The 16,112-nt window shown below is 36.3% G+C and overlaps 1 protein-coding gene across 1 annotated transcript; it reads right to left on the bottom strand.

The window, feature by feature from the left end:
- Position 1: 1 nt before the first annotated feature.
- On the bottom strand, positions 2-10,319 carry mfsd14a1 (major facilitator superfamily domain containing 14A 1). Its single transcript, XM_079889789.1, has 12 exons — positions 10,026-10,319; positions 8,477-8,572; positions 8,212-8,274; positions 8,002-8,129; positions 6,750-6,864; positions 6,444-6,662; positions 4,704-4,817; positions 4,487-4,558; positions 4,283-4,395; positions 4,019-4,116; positions 3,798-3,952; positions 2-2,078 (listed from the first exon to the last, which is right to left on the bottom strand). Exons 1-12 carry the CDS (start codon positions 10,101-10,103, stop codon positions 1,872-1,874), a joined length of 1,458 nt encoding a protein of 485 aa, XP_079745915.1. The 5' UTR covers positions 10,104-10,319; the 3' UTR covers positions 2-1,871.
- Positions 10,320-16,112: the final 5,793 nt, after the last annotated feature.

Genomic DNA, 16,112 nt, shown 5'->3' on the forward strand with positions numbered 1-16,112 from the left:
ATACAGCAAAAATATTCAACTTTTATTGAAATGCATGTTTAGATACTTTGACATATTTACATTGGTTGGTCAAAAAAACGATACACAATGTTAAAATTTATAATGAAGACGGCACAACAAAAGCACAGAACATAAAAAAAAAAGCACACTGTATTCTGAGACGAAGAGAATATATTACAGGAAATCATCTCATAAATATCCAAAGCACACAACTAATATTACAGATGAACTCATCTGTCTTATGTCAATAAAATATAAATTTGGTCAAATGTATCTTAAAACAAGCCATTCATCTGTCTCTATGAAAACCAAAAAATATAAAGGCCACTGGCAAATTTCACCTTTTTCTCAAATGTTACTTTGTCAGTTGGCATTTAGGAAGTGTTTTGCGTAAACGTACATATTTTTCGTAAAAGAATGTTTCTACACAAGGCCAAAGCGAATCCAGACAAATGATGCACCATGTATTTCAGTTTCACTACTGGTTTGGAGTCAGCTCTAGCGCTGTTTTACGAAACTCAACTTCAGTTGTATAAGAAAGGCTGAGGCTGATCAGAACTCCCAATCGGAAGTTACACGCATCACTTAAATTCACCAGTTTCCGTCAACAACACAATTTAAGCTGGGGAAGGCACCATTGATTCTAAGTGGTATAAAGAAAACAGGCATCAGCTTAAACAACAACAACAACAAAAAGAAACTTTAAAGCTGTACCACAATCATTTCAATGCAATGTTTGTCTGAAAGTCTGAAACTGAACTCCGTTAAGGCCATTCACGTGGAAATCCGTACAATTATGCTCCCTAAAAAAAGGTCACTGGGCCTCAAGAACGACAAGCGATTTCCATCGAAAGTTTTACGAGTGATTTACAGAAATTCGCTCAGCTTAAATTCTTATACGAACAATTTCAAACTCAAGAGTTTTGCAAACAATTTACATAAATCATTCAACTTGAATTCGTATGAATGTTTTTACAAACAGAAATTCTTTCGGCATGAATTCTTACAAATGGTTTTACGACTGATTTACTCAAAATTTGTAATTCGTTTAATGAATGGTTTACACCAATCTGTTCCACTCAAAATCTTGCAAGTAGATTACGAACGGTTTGCACAAACTCGCTTGGCTGAAATTCTTACGAATGGTTTTACGAATGATTTGGAAATATTTGTTATACGCAAATTCTTGCAAATGGTTTTAGAAAACGATTTTTTTTCCATTTTAAAATTTTACGAATATTTTTACGAGCGAGTTACATACGTTTGTTCTATGTGAATTCTTGCGAATAGTTTTACAAGCGATTTGCACAAATTCGTTCTGCTTGCATTTCATGAATGACCCCTGTTGTTTGTATGTATGCAAGTATGTTCTCGCTAGGCCCCTCTGATAAGGAGAACACCTTGTGTCCGGAAACATTCCTGACCGGGTTAATGTCCCTGAGTGAGCTATGGTAAATGAAGAACTATATAATCAAAAAAAGAGCAACGTTAAAAAGAAAAGAAAAAAGGCAAAAAAAACAAACAAAGAATAAATACAAGCCATTGCAAATAGTGCCTTTGGACAGAACCATCGTTAAATATATGTTCTTCTATATACATTTCTTTTAAAAAGTGGTGCTCTATTCATGATACAATAGGGACGCCTAGTCTTACTCAGAGACTTTCCTTCTTGCAGAGTTCACACACCTGTCAGTAATTTTCATGCTTACTTAGCAAGTTCAAAACTCTGCAGGAAGGTAGAGCTCTAGGTGCAAGACTGTGCATGCCTTCGATATAGCTTTACGTTTCAATAAATGACAACAGCCTCCATGCGCAGTTCGTTTCTCAACGGTTAGGGGGCGTGGCCAATACGGCCACATGGAAACACCCAATCACACATTAGTGTCCTGTAAGAGGGGCTCTTTGGCCTCTCCGGGTGGGTGGGGACTGTGCGAGTGCCCGTGGGGTGATGTGGGCTTCTTCCAGCTGCCCGCACGAGTGCCCATATGGGGGTGTTCGGGAATAAAAAGAGCCACCAGGAGCGCCAGCAGCACAGAACATGCGCCGAAGAGGAACGGCGGGCCTGGGATTATTGCACTCTGTGAGGGGAACACATGAGGCGGGAACACGGTTAATACAATGGCAAGACCCCTTCCCAAAACTGTCTATGGTGAAGACCTATTTACACCCAAATGTTCGTAACGTTGAATATGCGCAATGACTTTTTAAAATGCATCTCCATGAACTCCTTCACACTGTGCATGAAAGTCCGTACAGTGACGATTCACTCACACATGGAGGCAGGAATGAGTTTTTAATTGCTTGGTTAACAAATATTTTGAAATTTTACTGATGATTTACAGAGATTTGTTTGGGTTAAATTCTTGCAAATAGTTTTACAAACTATTTACTTCCTAAGAATGGTTCACACAAATTGGTACTCCACAATTCCTTCAAGTATCCAAATATATATATATTTTTTTAGAGAATAATGAAAAATGTGCAATTTTACAATTTACACAAACTGTTTCTGCTCAAATTCTTATGAAAGATTCTATGAACAGTTAACAACAAAACTCATTCTGCTTATTTTCTATTCTAACTATTTAAAAAATTTCTCTGGACTTAAAAATAGTTTTATGAACAATTTATATAAATTTGCTAAATTATCCTTTTGCTTGAATCCTTGCAAAGAATTTTACAAACTATTTCTTCTTCTTGACTTCTTAAGAATAGTTTAATTTACACAAATAGATAATGCACAATTCCTTCAAGTATCCAAATATTTTCAAAGAATTTGGTTCTACCCAAATTCTAACGAATGGTTTTACGAACAATTAACAACAAACTCATTCTGCTTGAGTTTTTACAAATAGTTTTACAAATTATTTTGCTTGACTTTAAGAAATTGTTTTACGAGCAATTTACACAAATTGGTACTGAATAATTCCTTCAGGTATTCAACAATTTTTCACGTATTTAACTTGTTTCAGAGAATAACGAAAATTCCACAAATTTATGAAAATTTTACACAAATTGGTATTGCACAATTCCTTCAAGTATCCAAATATTTACGAATAATGACAATTCTGCAAATTTTACAATTTGGTTCTACTCAAATTCTAACTAATGGTTCAACGAATATTTAACAAACTCATTCTGCTATCTGCTTGCAAATAGTTTTATAAATTATTGAAATGTATTCTTCTTGACTTAAGAATAGTTTTAGGAACAATTTGCACAAATTTGTTCTACTTGAATTCTTGCAACTAGTAAAGACATTTTTACATTTAAATGCTTGACTTCTTAAGAATGGTTTTACAAGCAATTTACACAAACTAGTACCAAATAACTTAAGGTATTCAACCATTTTTTCAGGTATATGACTTTTTCAGAGAATAACAAAAATTACACAAATTATATTTTATTTACAAACAAAACCAATTTGTGTATTATGTATCAATTCTTAAGAATGATTCTACGAACAATTAACAACAAACAGGTCCTGCTTGAATTCTTGCAAATGGTTTAATATTATTTAAAACAAATTTATTCTGTTTGATTTGTGGAGGCTAGGTTTTGTTTGTAATTGCAAATTCATTCAGGTATCCAACTTTTTTTCAAAAAAATTATGCAATGCTATGAAAAATTGTTTGCAAGTATTTTATACTTGAGTGTTGTTTAGCTGCATTGGACTTCGGCATTTTAACTTTAGTTTAACTATTATTTAAAAAAAACGTTACCATTAAAACAAACCTAAAAACAACAAACATCATTCAACATAGTTCAGTTAAATGCAACGATGTGCGGTAACTTACCTGTTGGTGGGGATCATGGTGATGCGGTATATCCTGGTCTTTCTCCGGAACTTGGTCCAACTCGACATGAAAGATGTAGAAGATGAAACCGTAGAGGGCCGGACCCAAACCGTTACACAGCCCACGGATTCCCGTAACCATACCCTGACCCACGCCTGCAGAAACATGACCTTTAGCAGTCGGCCTCAGAGAATATGTAACTTCACTTCAAGAAAACCTACCTTGTTGATCCGGATCAGCTGTGCGGGAAATCAGGGCGCTAACAGCAGGGAAAGTGATACTAGACATGGCGGCAACGGCTCCGGCCGCCCACATCATCCTGGAAATTAGGAACGATTTCATTAGTAAAAACTCACTGAATGTTTACATTACTCTTAAAGCAACAGTTTAACTGAAAAAGAAAAAAGGCATCATTTATGCCATTATTCACAAAAAAAAATTCTTTTTTTCCTTGACTTATTTAAAACTGAGGCTTTTGGTCTTACCATGGCTCAGATCCGAACCCGTACCAGGCGAGTTGCAGAATCTGAAATCCCAGACCCAGCAAAATTGTGTTCTTGTTCCCGATGGAACGCATGAGTAAACTTAACACTACAGTCTGTAGGTGGAAAGAAAAGTCACATTCAACATCATCCCCATATTATAAAATAATGAAGTAAAAATCCTTTATTAGCATGTATCCGACTGACCTGTGCCACAATAGACAGCAATCCTAGAACAGCGATGAACGCTGCAACACTTTCAGGGGAAAATCCCATTATCTGGATAAGAGGGTAAAACAATAAAACTTTACAGTCCTGTTTCTTATCAGGATTTTAAAAAAACTAGACCTGACCCACTAAACACAATTAAAAACGGAGTTAAAGATTAACCACAGAGATAAACCAAATCTGTCCGTTGACAAACCTGCTGCAGATACAGGAAGAAGCTAGAGTACTGTCCCGCTTCGGGCAGATACGACAGGAACACTGTTATACAGATGAGCAGAACCGTCGAGTCTTGACCCACCTTCCTCAGAGACTGTAGAGAGAAACAGATTCCTGTTCATAACCCTAACCCAATGTAACAGTTTTAAACACTTTATTATGTAATACTGTACAATTAATCCTTTAAAATACTATTATAATGCATTTAAAGGTCCCGTATTATGCCCCTTTTCACAAGATGTAAAATAAGTCTCTGATGTCTCCAGAGTGTGTATGTGAAGTTTCAGCTCAAAATACCCAACAGATCATTTTTTACAGCATGTTTAAATTGTCATTTTTTGGGGCTCAGAAAAACGCTCTGTTTTAGTGTGTGCCCTTTAAATGCAAATGAGGTGCTGCTGCACAACACAGGGGGCGGAGCTTCATGAGCTCGCTCTCAGTCTCTCAGGACAATTTCAGCTCACGGAATGATTATAATATCAGAAACTCTCAGTAACGGCGTTCATTTCGAGTCGGACAATAATGCCTACAGAGTCAGAGTGCTGTATAGAGATGAAACAGGTATAGTTTAGTAGTTTAATTACGGTTATTATAACGTATTTGTCATCTGCTTGTATGTATCCATTATTTATTAATAGCCTACAAGTCTGCTGTCTGAATGATGATCAAACATATACTGATGAGTTTAATAAAGTTTATTGTACATCACACAAAAGATGAAGCGTCAGTTTTACTTCAGAAAATCACCGTAAGAGCTGAGTAAACACATTAAGTTATAAGAAGTGCGCAAGTACATAAACGAATTTCGGTAGAGTTGAGGGAGCATTCCTGTGGGCGGAGGTTAGTCAAAAAACTGTTCTACTGACGTCATTAAAGAAGGAAGTAGAGGGATGTAGTCCAAACGGGCCGTTCGATGTAGTCGACTTTTGTTAAATAAAATATCTCGCTTGGCATTGAACTTTGAGCTTTATAATTTTACAGATATTATTTATGCTCTAACAGCAACATTACACACTAACTAAAGTTTGAAACATGGGATCACGAAGAACGGGACCTTTAAAATAACTGATTTTAGTTTTAGCGTTTAATATCAGCCATTTATCAGTTTATTGGCCGATGTAATGCAATGCATTATAAAAATCTGCATCAGGTGGAATTTTAATATTGATGTATCCCTATTTGTAAAGGTATCGCAACCCTGATACGTTGAGATGGTTCAATTTGCATTAGTTTATGTGCTTTGAAACCACATGGTTAACAGACCTGTGTCTTCTAAAATTGACAGGAACACATTAACCAATCAAAACCAAGAACACTGTGGTGGAAAACTGTAACAGGCTTCGCAGGAACTCTTCAAAGCAAACCACGTGTGAAAACAGCCCTATATGACATGCGTAAGTACCGTACAGATATGATGCAGCTTTAAAAACTCCATTGTGTCAACACCTCAAACTGTGGAGGGCTAAATGGGTGTAAAAAAACTTCCCTATTGAAAACCACACAGGATATGAGCAAAGTGTTGTGCCATTCTCTCTTTTTAAAATAAACAATACATATTTCCAGCCACACTTATGCGGAAGGTTCTGCATCTGCAGTGCATTTAACATCTGTAATAAATTCCATTATTCGGTAGGAACCGGTTGGGGACTTGACTGGACTGTGAAAAGTGGACTGTAATATTATTGCACCAAGCAAGTTCAAAGAAGTCAAATCTACTTACAGCAAAGGGGTCAGCTTGTTCCCACGAGATGGGGGCGCCCCAGGACGCCGGCCTCATCTTTTCCGGAAGCGACTCGGGCACGGCCACCAGGATAAAGCAGATGTCCAGCATAGCGATGGCAGAAGCCAGAACCACCACCAGACTGTCTCCATAAACCTGACTCAGATACGCGCCGATGGCCGGGCTGATCACGAGACTCGCCGCAAACGTGGCAGAGACCTTTTAGAAAAAGCAGACACGTAAATGCAAAAAAAGAGGGGCATAAAGAGAGATGCTGATGATGATGTGTTGATGGGTTAAACGCACCATGCCGTAAGCCATACTGCGCTCATGCTCTTGAGTGATGTCGGCCACATAGGCGAATATAACAGAGAAGGTAACGGCAAACACTCCAGATACAGAGATAACGGCAAAGTACCACCTGAAACACAAGAAGAACGCTTTAACATCTTTCTTTGCATGTGATTTAAGATGTGCATATGTATTACAATATACAAAACAGACCGATATATCGATGAGATATTTGGGCTCTTTAAGTAGTGTTCTCAGTATAATTTTATGTAGCCTATATAACAAACTTGCGCTGCACATGTTGCACTGAACTGTATTTTCCTGTACATTATGATTCTAATCATATTTCAGGCAATTAAAAAACATTATGATGAACTTTCACAGCTGGAAAGATGAATGTGTATTTAAAATGGGTCATTTGTGTAGTAGAAATGTGAAATTATTTTAGAAGTTGGTGCCTTCTAGACTGAGAAAAACCAGAAAATGTATTTTTGGCTCATGTGGATGAAAGACAACAACTCCCAGAATGCACTTGCTTCGCTGTCCTACGAGGCCACTCCCAAGCCACGCCTACCGGTTACAGAGGGCAGTATCGGAAGAAATGATATAACTAGGCCACTAGTTGACTCGAAACTGAAAAGACGCCGTTTTATGGTGAGATCCCCCTTAAAAGTAAAACTGAAATAAAAATAAAGCTAAACTGAAATTTTAAAAACTACTACAAATGACAAAAGCATGTTATAAAACTACTAGCAATTTGAAATTGAAAATAAAAGCAATTAACTGTTGTCAGGACAAATACATTCAGATATTCAAACTAATTTCAATGTCTAATTGATTTTTTTTATTTAATTAAAAAATTCTATTAAATTAAAATTAAATGTATACATTTCGTTTTATTTTATTATGTATACACAGAAATAAATGGTAACATTACAATGAGGTTTCATTAGTTAACATGGACTAAGAATGAACACTTCTACAGCATTAATTTGAGCTAATGTTAATATCAACATTTATTAATACATTATTAAAATCAAAAGTTAACATTAACATTAGTTAATGCACTGTGATTTAACATGAACAAACAATAAATAGTTATATTTTAACAAACAAAGATTAATAAAAGCTTTAAAAAAATATATTGTTCACAGTTAGCTAATGCATTAACTACTGTTAACAAATGAGACCTTGTTGTAATTCTTTTTACCAAATAGATATACAAAATATTTAGTTTTGTGTCCAAAAAAAGAGAAAGGTACCGTACCACGGGCTGATCTTCATTAAAGGAATTGGAGCACACGTGAAGAACACAGTGAGCAAAAGAAAGGACTTCCTTCCCCACACGTCTGACAGAGCACCAATCAGAGGAGCGCTTAGAAACGACAGCAGACCCTGTGAACAAAAGCAAGCAGTTGATGAATTATGAACTCGACTCAATAATAGATCATTTACAGGATGAAGTTACAGATGATACCTTAACGCCCTGAATCAAGCCATTCATGAGAAACGTGTGTTTCGGGAATGTTTCATGAAGAGCCTGCAGTCACATGACACAAAAACAGCATCGGTTATGCAAGTGTATTTTGAACTTTTTTACATGATCATATTACTCAATATAATAACAGGGGCATACAAAGGGTTTCTAAACACGACACTTGATATGAAAATAAAATCTCGCTTCCATTACAATTTCTTCATACAAAACAAGCTTATTTCTGGTTAAAACAACCACAACTTACTCCCAAAGTAGGTGCTGTCAGCAAACCCCAAGCGAAGAACTCCAGAAATATGACGATAACAGCATGATAAACGCTGGGGGCGCCGAAGCCCTGAGGCTGGAGAGAGAGGAACCAGAGATGGTGAAGAACATGTGAGGAAACCAACCAGCATTATTGCACATCCATAAAGCTTCGGTTTGGTTTTCACAACAGATAAGGTCTGTTTGCGGCCTAATCCTTCCAACGAGAGATTAAGACGTTCATACAATATTTTTTAAGGTGCCAACCTGTGCTGATTCTGGCTTATTAGGTACAGTAGGAAAGATAAAATTTATTAACAAAGGAACAATAAACATAAAAAGGAAATAGAGCAACTAGGTTCAAATTTGGACCACATATAGGCTAGACTACAATTTGTCAAAACGATCCCGTTCACACAGATCCACGAAAAAGATTAAAAACGCTGTATTATTCATGCCAGGCCAGTAGATGGCGATGTCACTTTGTAAAGAAACTCTACACACGTCTATAGACTGAACACGCAATACACGTGCATGATGTCACTGTTTTCACAAATTTGTTTTTGTAGTTTACACGGAGACGATAACGGTATCGTTTTCAAACACTTGCACCTGCTTTTTTTGCGTTTTCAGGCCCCCAAAACACTGTCGTCGTGTAAATGAATTATATTTTTAGTTGAAAACGGTGTCGTGAAAACGGCCCCTAAAACAATTAAAAATTATTTTCAGTAATAGATATGAAGCTGAAATAAAACAAAATATTTAGAAATATTGCTTTGATAACTAACGCTAGCTTAAAAATAAAGCTAGCTTAAGTTGAAATTCTAAAATTATTAAATCAATATGAGATTAAAAATAAATATCAAAAGCACATAAACAAACAAAAATTATATTTTTATAAATAATACTTTCAAGAGATAGGCCTACATTTCATGACAATATTCATATCCAATAGATATCTGACAGACAAGTTTCACATATCTATCTTTACAAATTATACTGTAGCAATACTATAACAATAACAATGTGCTTTGATAAATAGCATAATACTGATTATCTACCATGTTATTTGCATTAGAAGTAGCATGAAATTACCATAATACCACGCAAAAAACATGGTAACTCTATGCCTAGCAATACTATGATCCTTTTTATTGATATTTTGTTTGAACTTCATCATAATAGAGAACCATATAACATAAATTGTATCTACAGCCAGCCATGAGTAATGACAGATGAGCTTGACATCTTTAACCCCCTCTAATGTGTCATAAAACCATCTGAACGTTAATATAATAACGCATGTAGTGATTTAAATGGTCAATCTTGAAATTTATGCGTGCTGGTATGATTTATTGGTAACTACAGGAAGTAAATGCTGATGTTTACAGCCATGATGAATGACAAGATTTGAAGTTACACTCCTCCAATAACGTATATTCTCAAAGCATTTTTTCTTTCAAACATGAACATAATAATTACGTACGCGTCTACTTCAGACCTAAACCGTCGTGTCTAAGTGTTTACTGTGGTTAGATTTAAACACTCACCGTTCCTCCATCCTTGATGATGATTTTCTTCGCCAGTAACAAACTGCGATTCACTCGCTTCTTCTTTTTCTGGGTCATATTATCATCCTAGTTCTTCACACTAGGTTAAAATCTGGTTCTTTTTAACGTAAACGCGTGTGCATGGATGCGGAGCGGGATATAGAGGAGGGAAGAGGGGGGAATATTAGGAATATCGGTTTGTTTTCCGTCCATTCAGTTTGGCATCATGTACACAGCAGAAGCCATCTTCCCGAAGAGAGACGCATGGTGTGCGTGATGACGTCGGCATCATTCGATTCCGCCTGGCCCGCACACGTGGTCAAAACCAGAGCCGTCATATTTAACGATTTAACGGCTCTGGTCAAAACACGAAAATACGAGTAAAAAGCCACTAAAGCCAATATATTTAAAATACAATTTTATTATGGCCTATATAAACTGTTTTACTATTTTCCCTTTAACTTTTAAGCCTTTTAGCTTCATTTTTATGTTTTTGCTTGAATGTTCAATTCTCTCTAGGCCTATACCTTTATCAACTGTATAAACTAACTTCACAACTTTTAATTGCACTGATAGGCTATAGCAAGACTTTTTCTTTTAGTTGTTCTCTTTCATAGACAGCTATTTTCTTCTTGCTGTGTAAATTTATTTAAATTCGTAATATTTTTCAATCTCGTAATATTCTCCAGAAGAGAGAAGTGAATCACGCTTCTTCTCTTGCGAGAAATGAATTGCAGATTCTCTCTTTCTCAGCATGTGATTGGCTGTTCGCTACTGATGTCACACCTGAACTCCTAAACTCTGGATCAAAGCCTGAGTTGACAGAGAAAGTTGATGATCAGCATCATACCAACAAGTTGGATTGGTTTGATTTTGTCAACTCGAAACTAATCCTGTAACCCTGCGGTTGTTCAACTACCATCATGGTACGGGTTATGGTGTGGGCCCCAGGGTTAATCGTGTGAAAAACATACAGGAATCATAACACCATTGGTTATCTTCTGATATCTGCACATGCTTCTCCAGCACACCCTTTCTCCTGTCTTAGAAAGTAACATGATCAAGTAATATAAAAATCAATAGTCATTTGTTTGTTTTTTTGTTGTTTTTTTTTGCTCTTTTAGGAGAAACTTAATTTTTTGAGTTGATCTGAAACACATTTGAAACGCTGGAACTTTGTTCATCTTGACAACTTTAATGATGTTAATGATGATAATGTTTCTTTGTTCCGTCTCTTGTAGCAGCTGCCTGGTCACGGCAGATTTATTCTGAAGATATTGCTTGATGCATTGTCACATTTGGTGAGGACGTAGTGTTGCTGGATCTGAAGACGAACTGCTTACTCCGATTTTAGACATTTGTTTTTTGTATGATGAAGTAGAGAATTCAACCAAGCGAAACGTTCCCCACACTGTAGGCAGTGATATGGCTTCTCTCCAGTGTGGATTTTCATGTGACTCTTACAGTGTCCTTTTAGTGCAAAACTCTTCCCGCACTGATCACATGTGTGGCTTCTCTCCAGTGTGGATTTTCATGTGTTTATTAAGGCGTCCTTTTAGTGTGAAACTCTTCCCGCACTGATCACATGTGTGTGGCTTCTCTCCAGTGTGGATTTTCATGTGTTTATTAAGGCGTCCTTTTAGTGTGAAACTCTTCCCGCATTGATCACATGTGTGTGGCTTCTCTCCAGTGTGGATTCTCATGTGAAGTTCAAAACTTTGTTTGTATGGAAAACTCTTTCTACACTGAGGGCAGGTAAAATATTTTTTGGCTCTTCTTTTCAATAAAAATTTACTTTCACTCCACAAGCAACTCAAAGATTTTTCTCCAGATTTGACATGATTATGTTTCTCCTCCGCTTCACTCAGTTCTTCACTCTCCTCATTCTCTTCAATCAGATCTAAGGCGAAAGAAAGAAAGGTTTAATTTTCTGTAAATCATAAAACATTTACCCTGATGTAATAGCAGAAAGCAGAAAACTAAATATTACACAACTATTATTTTGATGCATTTATATTAGAGATTGACCGTTAATTGAATTTACCTATATTTTCTTCTGATATTTAAGCATTAAACAAACAGTTTCAAAACTGTTTGTCCTATGTAGGGTCCCAGACAGCAAACAGGGAAAAGCCTTAGATGGATTCACACGCGACTATTGGCATGAAGAATTGGCATAGAGACTTTCCTGCAGCTGTTAATAGTGAGACTCCTGAAACCAACTTTACAGGATCAACAGCAGAGATCTGACCTAGTGTTTGAGGTAGAAAGAGATTATTTGAGTCAGGTTGCCGCTAAAAGAGTATAAAACTGCCCTGTATTAGTATTATTACTCACAATATGCAAAGAATAAAATTTTCACAGCTCTCAGTCAGAAGAGTTTGGCGAGCGATGATGTCAGGGTTCTGTCACCTCCGTTTGGTTTGTATCTGGTTTGGTGACAGAGCTCTGACATTCCCAGTTTGTCATGTGTTTGTGTCTAGTCTGGTTTTTTGTGAGCACATGGCTTGTCTTGTATTCCTTGTGCCATGTGCTCTCCTGTCAATTGTCTGGCCCCTCCCATCTTGTTACCTGATTATTGATTAATTTGCCCCACCTGCTTTGTTCGTTACCCTCTTTTGTTTGCTCCCTATTTAGTCTCCTTGTGTTTGCAGTCCTGTGCTGGTTTGTCATCCATGTTTCCTGTTCCTGCCTAAGAGCTCTCTTGGTTTCCACCACAGGGTTGTTTTTGATTATTTAATAAAAGCCTTATTTTATCTGCACTTGAGTCCTCGCTACTTCCACCTACCCATTCCGTGACAGATGACACATCTTCTTACTGGTGGGTCACATTAGGTTCATACCGCCACCTCCTGTGCTGGAGAGTGAAGTGATTTCAGTATAGGTGTACATGAGATCTATATCCACTATTCTTGATTTTATTTTTTAATGCCTTTATAATCTTACCAGATCCTTTTTTCGTGCTTGATATGTTGCTGATTGTAAATTCTTTGCACCCTATGTTCTAGTTCTCTCTGTAGTTCAGTCCTTTCCTGTTCATACAGAGTAACAACAACATTTTTTCAAACAAAACTGAAAAAGTGGTTCAAACAAAGGCAGATATGTGAACATTGATGGTGGTACATAGTCTTAGTTGTTTATTTTATTTTATTTTATTTCATTTGTTTTTTTGTTTTTGTTTTTTTTAGCCCAACCAGGGACTGGGGCTGCAAATTAGCCTCCGGCTAGAAGCCTATATGTAGAGCATCGGCTGCATGAAATTGTAGCAATGTTATACTGCATTGTCCCTGTTAAATAAACGAATAAAAAAAAAAAAAACATATCAACTGTTTCCTTCACTTGGCATAGTTCACATAATCCACTGTTTTCCTATTGTGTGAAGTGTAGTATTTTGGTTTTGTATTGCCTATCCTTGTTAAAATTATCTGATCGTTTCTACTTTTTGTATCATTTTACTTTGACTCGCGCTGTTTATATTATAAAAATGTCTACATGTATTTACTGAATGAACTGCAATAGTAGGAGTGTTCAGTTTAATTGACACTTTAGCTATTTTTATCAGATTTTTCATTGCATGGTAATTCAACATGTCCTGGTACCCCAAAAAAATTAATTATTTTTCCAGCTTGTCTTAATCTATACAAAATGTTCATTATTTCTATGAAGATATCGTATCTAACTGTTTGAAATGTTTGTTGGTAAGTGATGCCATTGAATCTGAACAAATCACAACCTTATTTGGCATCACTTCTTCTACCCAACAAAGTGCCATCTGAATTTCCACCTTTTCTGTAGTGTATACTAAAGTCCCATCTGTTAACCTCCCATATTTTCCTATTTTAAATTCGGGAACATAGAATGCTGATCTAGTACGAGTCTGACCTATCTCTGGGTTTCTTAAGCCATCTGTGTACATTGGAAGAAATTAATAGTAAACTGTTCTAAGATATACAATTTTATAGCTCTTCATATTAATGTCATTATGCCCTGCTATCATGAATTTGTAAAATCATCTTCAGGTTGACTGAAAAACCAAGGAGGTATTGGGGAAATTGCACCCATTGATGAAAATGATATATTATTTAGTGACATTCCTGTAGCTCATTCATTTGCTTTCCATGCAAACCCTGTTCCTGTTCATTTTAATGTCTCCTGACTACTATTATGGGTTCTGTAGGATTATCTGATTTTAGCCAAAGTAAATTGGTCCAGTAAGCAATATTTGACGTCTTACTGAGAACTGCATTGGAAGTGTTTCAACAGATCGTAGAAGTGCACATGGAGATTTTTGATTGTTTATCTGTCCCCCATTATGGCCTAATATAAATCTCATTAGATTTAGTGCTTTTCTGCATTTTTTCTTCAATGTAGTTGACATGAAAATTCACTATTCATCAGTGCATAACTTACACACCTAGTTTACTTTGTTTTATTTTGTTGATAAATTTCCATTCCAGCAGCACTTCTTATTGGAAAATGATCGCTTCCAAATCTAGAACTTCCCACTGACATTCTAAAGCTATAGGAATTATTTTTAGATCTAGACAAGATGAAATTGATGAATCCCTTATATTGAATATGGGTCCCTTCCCATCATTTAAACATTCTAAAGCTTGTTCCTCCATAAACTCTTCAACAACCCTCCCATTATCTGTGCATCAACTTCACCAAAGTGAATTATGTGCATTAAAATCTCCACACCATATAAAATTATCTCCAGCCTTGGTTCTACATGTAAAGACGAGAGACGTCAAAAACGTTTCGGTCGCATGTGACCTTACTCAATGCCAAGTTTACAATGTGACCGAAACGTTTGCCACTTTTTATTTTATTTTATCTCGCTTTTTGACGTCTCTTGTCTTTGGTGGAGTGTGTGGACTCTTCTGAAGTCAATTTCTTGTACTGTCTATGGTGCCATCTCTCATTGGGTTATGTAATTGTTGTCATATTTATAATTTAAAAAAAAAACATGTCTGTAATTAAAGTAAAAATGATTGACAAACACGTCTTTCGAATGGAAATAAGTTCTTTTGGTGTCTTGTTCATTATGTTTATTTTCATAGCCTATAAAAGCAACACCCACGTGCATGAGTGTGAATCTCGCGATATCCACCTTTGATCTCGTAGGTGTCTGATCCACTGCCAGAAGAGAGAACTGTCCTGCTTGCCTGCACTTTTTTCACTCCTCCCCTCACTCCAACTTTCGACTACATTTCAGGCGAGGCGCTTTTACAGTTTAGGTTAAAAGCTAAGAAACAAACACAGAAACAAATGTTTAGTGATGGTGCACGTGAACATGAAAGATATGACTGAGAAGAACTCGATTGTCGAGTTCACACGCATAGGTTTAGTTACCTATGATCACGCGCGTGAACTCGGCAATCGACTACTTTGGACTTCAACCGAAAACAGGATGTAAATACAGGTATTTGCGCTGGCTTAAATAACATCATTTTTATCCATTTCTTTCACATCTACTGCAGTCAGATTCACTCGTGTTCACTCTGAAGGAATCACTCACATGGCTGTGCACTTGTAATGACACTTCAAGGATGTTAAGAGGCTAAAAGCAGGTTTAAATATTGCCCCATTGAAGTCAACAGGGTGCAAATTTTAAAAAGAGGATAACACGGTGTAGGCAACACCGATTTTTGTCGTTGTTCTCTGTATTGACAGCACTCCAAATTGACAAAAAAATTAGCTCATTGTTAAAATTGACCGGGCTTCTCCTTTAAACATTGTATTGTGATAGGTAAAAGCATGATGCTAATATACTTTTAATATATTTAAAGATAGTAAAAAAAATTGTTAGTATATTTGCAATGTAGATAACTGATAGAACCTTTTAAGGTTCTATATAGAACCTTTTCTTCTAAGAGTATACTATTGAAAAAGGGAATCTATTTAAAATACAATAAAGTATACTTTTTTTCAATAGGGTGGGGTCTAATAAAATATGTGTTCATGCTTAATCATGTTAAAAAAAATTCAAACATTGTACATTGTTGCAGCACATCCCTTCCCTGGCAGTCTGCCAGTAACTCTTCTCAGTTTGCCCCAGTCCCCGGCGGCGATTTTTTTTTTTTT

The sequence above is a fragment of the Squalius cephalus genome (genome assembly GCF_949319135.1).
Source record: "Squalius cephalus genome assembly, chromosome: 13".
NCBI lineage: Eukaryota > Metazoa > Chordata > Actinopteri > Cypriniformes > Leuciscidae > Squalius > Squalius cephalus.

What these genes read in the sequence shown, in the direction of transcription:
- mfsd14a1 (XM_079889789.1), bottom strand. Translation starts at nt 10,103, where the DNA reads ATGACCCAGAAAAAGAAGAAGCGAGTGAATCGCAGTTTGTTACTGGCG. An exon ending in TCTTCCTGTATCTGCAGCAG is followed by an intron (nt 4,559 to 4,703) that starts GTTTGTCAACGG and finishes CCTCTTATCCAG; the next exon opens with ATAATGGGATTTTCCCCTGA. An exon ending in GGGTTCGGATCTGAGCCATG is followed by an intron (nt 4,117 to 4,282) that starts GTAAGACCAAAA and finishes CCTAATTTCCAG; the next exon opens with GATGATGTGGGCGGCCGGAG.